The sequence below is a fragment of the Dama dama genome, chromosome 29 (genome assembly GCF_033118175.1).
Source record: "Dama dama isolate Ldn47 chromosome 29, ASM3311817v1, whole genome shotgun sequence".
In the NCBI taxonomy this organism is placed as follows: Eukaryota; Metazoa; Chordata; class Mammalia; order Artiodactyla; family Cervidae; genus Dama; species Dama dama.
Window position 1 is genome coordinate 11,293,292 of NC_083709.1, and position 12,001 is coordinate 11,305,292.

General features: G+C 37.4%; 1 protein-coding gene across 5 annotated transcripts in view; it reads right to left on the minus strand.

The window, feature by feature from the left end:
• The window catches only part of NEK1 (NIMA related kinase 1), a 122,630-nt gene that overhangs the window by 70,864 nt on the left and 39,765 nt on the right, over positions 1-12,001 (minus strand). For 4 of the 5 annotated variants that reach the window (XM_061132075.1, XM_061132074.1, XM_061132076.1 and 1 more), the window contains one exon: positions 8,508-8,671. In XM_061132075.1, the coding sequence (XP_060988058.1) occupies positions 8,508-8,671 (164 nt within the window). Of the gene's footprint in view, positions 1-7,060; positions 8,431-8,507; positions 8,672-12,001 lie in introns of those variants that run through there. The other variant, XM_061132078.1, reaches the window with a different exon arrangement.

Below are 12,001 nucleotides of genomic sequence, written 5' to 3' on the forward strand. Positions count from 1 at the left end.
TAGTACCATATCATCCATAAACAGTGACAGCTTTAGTTCTCTTCCAATTTGGATTCCTTTTATTTCTTTTTCTTCTCTGATTGCTGTGGCTAGGAAAATGTCCTTTATATATATAGGCAAGGCTGTATTCTGGTCTGCTACAGCCTCATTTATATAAGACTGGGCCTAAAGAGGGCAGATAAACTTTCAAACAGTATGACACACAGACATGTCACCTGAAACTGTGTCTACTGATAAGGCTCTTCTGAGAAGTCCTGGATGCTTATACCACTGCACACAATTAGACAGAATCTCTGCTTTGTATCCTGACTGAACTGACTTTACCTTTTAACCTTTATAGAAGTAAAACATCAGTAACATTTTTATGCTTGATTTCCCATTCTAAGATAGTATGTACAATGTCTGTCAGTGTGGGGCTTCAACTGACGTATGATAATTTATATTCACTGACTGATCTGATTCACTGAATCAAATAATTCAAATACTTTAGCAGAAACAAATTATTTTAATAAGAACATGACCACACACATAACAGCTTTGATTAAAAGAATGTTCACACCATTTATATATATATAGAACTATTTTATTTACTTATGTAATCTATTTAAGTTCTGCTTTACTGAATGGCTTTTCCTAAACTAGTTTAAATGATCAGGTACACATAATCCATTGCTTTCAATCACAAACTGAAAACCTGTAGTGATTTTTACTATTATTTCTTTTTTCTTCTCATTTATCATTGAGTATCAACTATTGCCCAAAATGTATCTGTCTCTGAAGATAAAAATGTATAAAACAGAATTCCAGGAATGCAGGGTTAGTCCAACATATAAAAATCTATCAAAGCAATTTTGTTGTTTTCAGTCTCTCAGTCGTGTCCAACTCTTTGCAATCCCATAAACTACAGCAGGCCAGGCTTCCCTGTCCTTCACCAACTCCCAGAGCTTGCTCAAACTAATGTCCGTTGAGTTGGTGATGCCATCCAACCATCTCATCCTCTGTCGTCCCCTTCTCCCCCTGCCTTCAATCTTTCCCAGCATCAGGGTCTTTTCTAATGAGTCAGCTCTTTGCATCACGTGGCCAAAGTAGTGGAGATTCAGCTTCAGCATCAGTCCTTCCAATGAATATTCAAGACTGATTTCCTTTAGGATTGACTGGTTTGATCTCCATGCAGTTCAAAGAGCTGTCAAGAGTCTTTTCCAACATCACAGTTCAAAAGCATCAAATTCTTTAGTGCTTGGCCTTCTTAACACTCCAAATCTTACATCCATATATGACCACTGGAAAAACCATAGATTTGACTAGATGGACCTTTGTCAGAAAAGTAATGCCTCTGATTTTTAACACGCTGTCTAGGTTGGTCATAGCTTTTCTTCTAAGGAGCATGCATCTTTTAATTTCATGGCTGCAGTAACCATCTGCAGTGATTTTGGAGCCCAAGAAAATCAAGTCTGTCACTGTTTCCATTGTTTCCCCGTATTTGCAATGAAGTGATGGGACCTGATGCCATGATCTTAAGTTTTCTGAATGCTGTTTTAGGCCAGCATTTTCATTCTCCTCTTTAATCTTCATCAAGAGGCGCTTTAATTCCTCTTCACTTTCTGCCATAAGTGTGGTGTCATCTGCATATTTGAGGTTATTGATAATCCTCCCAGCTATCTTGATCCTAGCCTATGCTTCAACCAGCCCAGCATTTCACATGATGTACTCTGCATATATGTTAAATAAGCAGGGTGACAATATACAGCCTTGATGTACTCCATTCCCAATTTTGAACCAGTCTGTTGTTTCACGTCTGGTTCTAACTGCTGCTTCTTGACCTGCACACAGGTTCTCAGGAGGCAGGTAAGGTGGTCTGGTATTCCCATCTCTTGAAGAATTTTCCATAGTTTGTTGTGATCCACACAGTCCAAGGCTCTGGCATAGTCAATGAAGCAGAAGTAGATGTTTTTCTGGAATTCTCTTGCTTTTATTATGATTCAATGAATGTTGGCAATTAGATCTCTGGCTCCTCTGACTTTTCTAAATCCAGCTTGAACACCTGGAAGTTCTTGATTCATGTACTGTTGGAGCCTTGCTTGGAGAATTTTCAGCATTATCTTGCTAGTGTGTAAAATGAGTGCAATTCTGTAGTAGTTTGTACATTCTTTGGCATTGCCTTTCTTTGGGATGGAATGAAAACTGACCTTTTCCAGTCCTGTGACCACTGCTGAGTTTTCCAGATTTGCTGGAATACTGAGTGCAGCACTTTCACAGCATCATCTTTTAGGATATGAAATAGCTCAACTGGAATTCCATCACCTCCATTAGCGTTGTTCGTAGTGATGTTTCCTAAGGTCCACTTGACTCTGCCTTCTAGGGTGTCTGGCTCTAGATGAGTGAGCACACCATCGTGGTTATGTGGGTCATGAAGATCTTTTTTGATATAGTTCTGTGTATTCCTGCCACCTCTTCTTAATATTTTCTGCTTCTGTTAGGTCCATACCGTTTCTGTACTTTACTGTGTCCATCTTTGCATGAAATGTCCCCTTGGTATCTCTAATTTTCTTTAAGAGATCGTCAGTCTTTCCCATTCTATTGTCTTCCTCTATTTCTTTGCATTGATCAGTGAGGAAGGCTTTCTTATCTCTCCTTGCTATTCTTTGGAACTCTACATCCAGATGGATATATCTTTCCTTTTCTCCTTTGCCTTTCACTTCCCTTTTTTTCTCAGCTATTTGTAGGGCCTCCTCAGACAACCATTTTGGCTTTTTGCATTTCCTTCTCATGGGGATGGTTTTGACCACCGCCTCGTGTATAATGTTAAGAACCGCCATTCATAGTTCTTCAGGCACTCTATCAGATTTAATCCCTTGAATCTATTTGTCACTTCCACTGTATAATTGTAACGGATCAGATTTTGGTCATACCTGAATGGCCTAGCGGTTTCCCCTATGTTCTTCAATTTAAGTCTGAATTTTGCAATAAGGAGTTCATGATCTGAGCCAGTCAGCTCCTGGTCTTGTTTTTGCTAACTGTATAGTAATACACCTTATTAACAGAGGACAAAACTAGTTTATAACTGATTCTGTGATTCCTTATAATATTTAGAAACCTATACTGTCTTCATTTTTCAAATGCATTTCCATTTACTACTTAATATATACCAAAAAGAAGAATTCATACTCATATTCTTATCCCCCACTGATGTAGTAAAACAGTACTGAACTGTGAACACAAATTATATACGTGTACAAGGTTCCGAGGGATAGAGGAAAAAAATCAATGAGCTTCTTTACAGTCATTCTCTTCATTAAACATTATTAAGAATTTACACGTGCATATTCTATTTTGGACAAATTAAACAGACAATCTCTTGAGTTCCAAAATTATACCACTTAAAATTAGTAGAACACTAATCTAGATTAAGAGCAAAGGAATGATTAATATAAATATTGTATAAGCCACAAATATATACTGAAAAATTAGGAATTTGGAAAGTGAAATACAGACATTAAAACAGGCTAAAAAGAAAACTCCTTTTTATCTTGACAAGAAAAAAAGGAGTAACTTATTTTCCATCTTACTACAAATGCATGCATAAGTGGATCTGGGTAAGGTACCTCATATCCATGACTCAAAACCTTTACTGATAAAGGAAATTGAAAAATTTTGAAGGATGATTAAAACTTATTTCAAGAGGTGAAAACATGAAAATAGGCAGCAATCTAAGTAACAGAAATAATTTGAGTAACGAAAAATGAGTCAATATGGTATAGAAGAATTGAGGTGGTATAGGGTTAATGAAATGAAAAAAGGATGCTGAGGGTGTATTCATTAAGCTTCCTCCTCTGTTTAAGTGCCATAATGTCTATCGGAGGAAGCAGAATTGTTGTCAGCTTTACTCAAATAAAGCGATACAGAGAAAAGGGCTTGGGAAAGTAAAAGCTCAGTAAAGTACAAATGTTAGGCACTCAAAATAAAAAAACAAAACAGGCACTCAAAGGTTTCAGAAGCTGGTCTCACATGATTGAGGTTCTAATCATAAAAGCTAACTGAACCTAAGTTCACCAGTTGTAACAAAATAACCACTCTGGTGGGAGAAGCTGGCAAGGGTAAAGGGGGAGCATGTGGGAAACCTCTACACCACCCCAGTCTGCTGTGAAACTAAAAGTGCTGTAAAAACGAAAGTCTAAAGCTAATGGAGGAGATGTGTTATTAAGACAAGGATATAAGCAAAGTTGGACTAGCCAAGTTCAGTTCAGTCGCTCAGTCATGTCTGACTCTTTGCAACCCTATGAATCGCAGCATGCCAGGCCTCCCTGTCCATCACAAACTCCCGGAGTTTACTCAAACTCATGCCCATCGAGTCGGTGATGCCATCCAGCCATCTCATCCTCTGTTGTCCCCTTCTCCTCCTGCCCCCAGTCCCTCCCAGCATCAGGGTCTCTTCCAACGAGTCAACTCTTCGCATGAGGTGGCCAAAGTACTGGAGTTTCAACTTCAGCATCAGTCCTTCCAATGAACACCCAGGACTGATCTCCTTTAGGATGGACTGGTTGCATCTTCTTGCAGTCCAAGGGACTCTCAAGAGTCTTCTCCAACACCACAGCTCAAAAGCATCAATTTTTTGGCACTCAGCTTTCTTCACAGTCCAACTCTCACATCCATACATGACCATTGGAAAAACCATAGCCTTGACTAGACGGACCTTTGTTGGCAAAGTAATGTCTCTGCTTTTTAATATGCTATCTAGGTTGGTCATAACTTTCCTTCCAAGGAGTAAGCGTCTTTTAATTTCATGGCTGCAGTCACCATCTGCAGTGATTTTGGAGCCCCCAAAAATAAAGTCTGACTGTTTCCACTGTCTCCCCATCTATTTCCCATGAGGTGATGGGACCAGATGCCATGATCTTAAAGTTACTGATAAAAAGGGAAGAAGAAAAATAACACAATAAAGAAGGAAGAAGCAAATACAGGCTACCAAAAATATGAGAAAGATAATATTAAAGAGTCTTAGAGGACTATAGATTTCAGTTTGCTGATTCAGTTTGGTCAGGGAAAAGAACTGACCACATATGCCAATGACATACAAATTATAAAAATGGAAGTTATGACAGTATGGAGAAAATGCTCTGTAATGTCAATGACACAACAAAGTTCAAGCCAAAAGAATCAATATTCGAACTGGAGGAGACATACAACATATTTACTATTTCTCTTCACTTCATGTCTTCTGGAAATATGATTATATCCTGTGAGTATTTTTTCTATGTCCTCCTTAAAAATGAAAAGTTTCAAGAGGACGTGCTTCTAAAACGTTTTAAGTTTGGACAACATCAAAATATTAACCAGCATCCACTGAATATAATTCCTTAACCAATGACTAATGTACCTAACAACCTTTCTTTATATTTCTTCACCTTACATTGTCTAATTGAGAGCCCCCGGCAACCGTATCCTTGTTGTTGTTCAGTGGTTTAGTGGTGTCCAACTCTTTGCAACCCCATGGACCACAGTATGCCAGGCTTCCCTGTGCTACACCATCTCCGGGAGCCTCCTCAAACTCATGTCCACTGAGTCAGTGATACCATCCAACCATCTCATCCTCTGTTGTCCCCTTCTCCTTCCGCCTTCAATCTTTCCCAGCATCGGGGTCTTTTCCATTGAGTTGGCTCTTCGCATCAGGGGGTCAAAGTATTGGAGTTTCAGCATCAGTCCTTCCAAAGAATATTCAGAATTGATTTCCTTTAGGATTGACTGGTTTGATCTTCTTGCAGTTCAAGGGATTCTCAAGAGTCTTCTCCAACACCACAGTTCAAAAGCATCAATTCTTCATCACTCAGCCTTCCTTATGGTTCAACTCTCATTTCTATACACGACTACTGGAAAAACCATAGCTTTGACTAGATGGACCTTTGTCGGCAAAGTAATGTCTCTGCTTTTTAATATGCTGTCTAGGTTAGTCAAAGCTTTTCTTTCAAGGGGCAAGCATCTTTTAATTTCATGGCTATATGAAATTATAAGATGTATCCTACTGAAGTTTGTATACTCTACTAGCTATCTAAGTAAAATTTTCACAATGCCTCTAGACCAACAGAAATACCTAGCAGTTCCAGTCAGTGACTAGTTAGGTCAATGCTGCTAACACTATGGTCTACACTTTGACAGATACAGCTGTGTGTCCCTCAAAACCGAGAAATATCCAAGGCACTGTGATGCTACAGGTTGCCTCAGCACAGTTTGAGAACTACAGTTCCAGTCTGTAACTCTAAGAAGAAATAAAGGCTGTATCTGACAGAATCTATTCTCTGTGAATTTATACTGCACTGCAGTGATGACTGCTTCCTTTTAGGATGTTTGCAGGCTCTATCTGTAGTCTTGCCTATAATCAACATGGAGAAAACTAGTTTAATTTATAGAATCTGCCTCTTAAAAATTATATGATACTTAATGATCTCCAGTTTTTTTAACCAATTCTTTCATGTTCTCAGAAAAAAATTAAACAAAATTCAATGAGTATACATGAAAGTTCATTCAGTATTTGAGATCATGGATAATCATTAAAGTATCCATTATTTAGAAATTTTACAACCAAGGAAATCAATAACTGTTTCACCTATTCATTAGTAGTATCTCAAGAAGCTGAGAAGTCCCTTGAACACAATAGTGTTCAAGGAGCTGAACTCTAACTGGAGACACACTTAGTGTAAATTCTACCTCCACTGCTTACTAGTGGCCTGACAATGCACAAGTTTTAAATCTCTGCAGGTCCTAGTTTCTTCATTTTGATTAAAAGAGTAATACATAATTAGGTATTTTAATTAAATAATTAATTAAATTTAAATTAAGTTTAAATTAATTAAAATTTTAATTAAATAATCCCTTTTAATTAAAAGGGATGCTGTGATTAATAAATATAACTTGATTTATAGTAAGGGTTCAATAAATAATGTCTATCATCTATAAAGACAGGTTCAAAGCAATATAAGAAAATGTATACCATGTATCTGAGTAATGCTAAGCCCACCAAGTTGGCAGAAAGGAAATGGTAGAGGATCTCCACAGCCCCAGATGGTTTAAAAGCTGAAAATTAAAATAATGAAACTCAAACAAAGCCTGAATGGAAGCTGTGTTCCAGCGGCAGAAGTAACTGAGATATACAGCCATTGAAGACAATTTGAAACTCAAGTGTAAACATATCTAAATATTTCAAGATTATTTGGGAGCCTGATGCACATGCAACAATCCAGTCCCTTACTTGCCACTCCAACTGTGAAGAATTAAGAAATGTGCTGGAAGATGAACAGTGTGAAGAAGCATAACACAACTTTCCCTATTTTCTTTTACACTATACATTTATTTTAGGAGATTTGATTAAAATTAAAACAAAGCCATACAAATTATATACTAGAAAGACCAATAATACCCCAGGATAAAAACCTCACACAAAATCTTCATTACTATTTCATAAAAAATATGCACATGTGTAAGTCTGTAGCATTCTTTTCTCAAAAAATGTGAAGTATCTACAACTAGCTTAATACTTCAGCTTATGGTACATAATTCATAACAGTAATTTATATGAACTTCAGTTATTTATCTCTGCTCAATTACCTTTTAATAATCTTTTATAACTGGGAGAACCATAAAGATTTTTATCACAAAAAAATTCTCTGTAAAAATGACAAATTAAATTTTCATAAAATGATATCTGTTGTTCCTTTACCAGAATATTTTTATAGAAGAAAATCTAAAAAGTTGAATATGCATACTTTTTAAAAAAGGAACTTTACAAATTAAAACTTGAGTGCTACCAGATTAATTTTATGGAGAAAAAGGATAAACCTAGTGAACAGGATCACAGTGAGTCATCAATCAAAGATGAACATGAAGAGAAAACAACAATGAAAAGTGGGGCTCCAAGTGATGTGGAAAAGGAAGACCTAAAACATGCTCTGGAGTTCTACATAGAGTGCAATTCCATTTTAAATATATTATGATTTATTTAAAGCACATAGATAAAGTTATTACAACCATATGTGGTTTAAAGTTATCACATGTTCCTTTAAATAATATGTTCAGCCCATAACAAAAATAAGCATAATATAAGCCATAAATTAGGCCTAACTGAAGAGCTACATGTTTGTCACATGTAATCAAGGGCCAAATTTGCACAGAAGAAAATGACTATATTCAGATGGCAAAAAGCTGTCTATATATAATGGAGAAAACAGCCAGGGAAGTGGTGTTATTTGGGTGTACACGACAAAAGACAAAATTATACCAAAGGGTGAATTTATGGATCATTACACTCCAACACGTTGATACTGACTTGTTTAGACACCACCTTTAAACCTTTTCAAGTTTTCCAAGAGCATCAGCATCAGAGGGGTGGTGGCGATCTGTAGCCCTTTGGGAAATCCTAGATGTACTCCAGGTGGGATTCCTCTGTCAATAAATACACACAATGACTTCCACTACTCCCTCTAAAGCAAAGCACAGTGACTTTTGCAGAACAGCCATACCTTTCTGGAAGCCTCTGGCCATGTATTTCTCCTTTCCATTTAGCTTCATTATCTTCTGCTCTTTGTTGCTGCATTTGATCAAAAATAGCGTGATAATGTTCATACTGTCCTCGAGAGGAAAAAGATGATGGAGCCATGGCCCCTCCACTGCCCACAAAGGGAGCCTAGGAATCAAACAAAAAGCTCTCACATGCTTATCTCACAAGGCCTCAAAGGTCTGTACTACCTTCAAAAGGAAAAAGTGAACCTCAACACTTGCCTCTTACGAAGCAATTATCTAATTTAACATACTGATAAACACAGGGCCTAGAGCAAAATGTTTTCCTATTATATTATAACCATTAACAATCAAAAGTAGTATACCTTGTTACTAACAATAAAGCATAATTCAATATAACAAAAACATAAAATATCACTAAATTTATTTAACGGTGGGAAAACTTAACAAGTTTTGCAACAAGTTTCTTATATATTTTATGTGATCCCATCCTATTAAGTTTAAATATGTATAGTTTATACGTAAAACAGAGCCTGCTTTTGTAACACTCAAAATTATACCTAACAAAACATACAGCAATTAACATACCCCAAATCCAATTCAACAAGCAATGAAGATATAAACACCACTGGAATACAAAGAAGCAAAACAATATATCCATCCTTAAGCAGCTTACAAATAAACTGGGAAACAAAGTATAAAGCTAGAAAAACATTTCATTTCCAAATGAATGGCAACAGACCCTCACCACAGTAGTAAGTACTGAGCAAATTTACAAAACAGAAAAAAAAAACAGAAATAAAAATACCTTAAAAAAAGTCACTGGAGAAAAACACTCAACCCACCCTTTAACACAAGGTAACGCAGACAGATTAAATGATTAAATATGATCCATGGTATTAAAGTAAAAAAAAAAAGGCACCAGAAGGTATACGTTTGGATGTTGGCAGCAGGGAGAGAAATGAGGTATGAAGATGACGGTAACTATGAGGAAGGCAAACAGGGAGTGTTACACTTGGTCAGAAAAGGTCCTTACAGGTAACTGACCAACCGGGGTGTGTGAGTTCACATAATCAATAACAGAAAGCACACTTTCTACACTTTCTAGCAGGAAAAGTGCAGTAAGACCGTTTTTAAGCAGGTAAGTAAACTTACACATGATAAACAAGAATAAGAGAGAGAACAAGGCAGAGAAACTGAGTGAAAGGCTGCTGCACTGACACCAAGTCAAGCAGCCTGTGAGTAAAGAAAGGCAATCAGAGAAAAAGCCGGCAGTACAGGGAACTGGTTCTCTGCAGGGGTAACACAGGAAGAGGGCGAAGGTGCAGGATGCAGCCTCAGAGACACATGCACTCAAACACATGGAAAACTCACAGAAAACAGGTCAGAAAGATGAGAGTGAGTAAGTGCACAATGATACAGAGGCTCAGGGTGCAAGAACTACAGGGTGAAGAGGAAATTAGGACCCTCAAAGGCAAGGCCAACAGCACCGAAAGGAAGACAAACACAAACTGATGTGACTCAAGTGGAGGGGATGTGCTCAAACGCAGATGAGAGCAGAACACTGACAGGAGAGGGAGAGGAGCTCTCAGATGACGACATCCTAACGGGGAAGTCAGGCTAAGAAAAAGACAAGCACCAAACAAAAGACATCTCAGTACCCAACAATGAGGTAAAATTTGTGTTAACATCTAGACAAAAGAAGCTACATACAATATTATAAGAAGCCTCGGTTTTTTAAAATCAGCTCAAGATAAATACAGATAACTGATTTAAGAAGCTTGAAAAGCAAGAAATGAAGATTGTTAGAAACAAGGAAGATACTTCATTAGGCAGGGAACTCCATCAAGGTGCTCTTCATACACATTTTCAAACCTGCATCTCAAGGCAAGATTTCCAGAATCAGAATTTTGCTAAGTGGTGGTCACAGGGACTTCCCTGGTGGAGCAGTGGTTAAGACCCTGTGCAGGGGACACAGGTTTGATCCCTGGTTGGGGAAGGAAGATTCTGTATGCCCCATGGTGCAGTCGAAATATAATAAAAATTATTTTCTAAATGTGCCAGCAGTTCTTGTGTCTGCTGAGGTGCTTTAAAAAAAATTATTCCAAAAAAAAAAAAAAGGTGGTCACAGCTCCTATAAGACTGGTTGCTCCTTGAGTTTAGTGTCTGGCACTAACATCACCTTAACTTTGAGGTTCAAGGTTTCTATTCAGCAAAAATCATGTATATACTCATATCTCTGAGGATATCTGCCTAGGTAAAGCATCTGCCTACATTGTGGGAGACCTGGGTTCAATCCCTGGGTCGGGAAGATCCCCTGGAGAAGGAAAGGCAACCTGCTCCAGTACTCTTGCCTGGAAAATCCCATGGACGGAGGAGCCTGGTGGGCTACAGTCCATAGGGTCGCAAAGAGTCAGACACGACTGAGCCACTTCACTTCTAAAGATATCTATACTCAAAATAATGCTGAAAACACTGTACTGGAATACTGAAACAATGGAATCTTTTAAACATCACTTTGGTCACCAATTACACTGATGTTTTAATAAACACAGACACCCATGGAACCTCTACCACAACTGAAAGCACATTCATCACCCAGAAAAGTCCCCTCAGGCTTCTCACCTGGACCCAAGGCCCCTCATTCCAGGAAACACTGATCTTCCCTCTGTCGCAGAGACTGAGCTTGCCTTTTCCTACCATTCCATATAAATGGAATCACACAATATGTGCCTGGCTTCTTCCACTCACCACGTCTTTGACTGACCCATGTCAATGCGTGTATTAACAGGCTATTCCTTCTCACTGCTGAGGAGTATTCCAACACAGTGTCAAACAACAGAATGTCTCTTAAATGTCATGGTTATCTATGTAATCAAACTACACATAGAATGTTTCATAATTTTTCTAAGAACACAGATTCATAAAAGATAAAGAACAGATAAAGCACTGCAAATCAACTGCAATTTAAAAAAAGAGAAAAAAAATACCTAAAAGGAAAAAAATGGATAAAGCAAGTAAGTCCCAGATTTTGCACACTAAGTAATCAAAAACAGTTGGTTATTTATACTATGCAAAATGTCTTAATATTTAGAAGTATATAATAATAGTATGAACTCTGAAATATTTCCCTTCATGTTTATTTTTGTTTTATCTTTACTTTGAGGGTTCTCCTTAATTCAATTCAAATTTTACTAAGCTTCCAGGTTCTTATCAATAATACAGAAATCAAACAGCCTATGAAGTTAACTATCACAAACCTCATGGGGAATAAGTACAGAAACTAGCACTGAATCTGCTTTATGTTACGGAAAATAGTTTTACTAATCCTCACAGAAATCAGTATAGAAGTTTACGAAGCAAAGCAGAAACTTAATAAGCACATAATATCTAACACTATTATCAAACATTGATAAAACTGGACTTTAGGATTAAATACAGCTTTAAACATCATAGGAAAAAAGATGCTTTCTTGCATAAAGAAGACATATGCAAA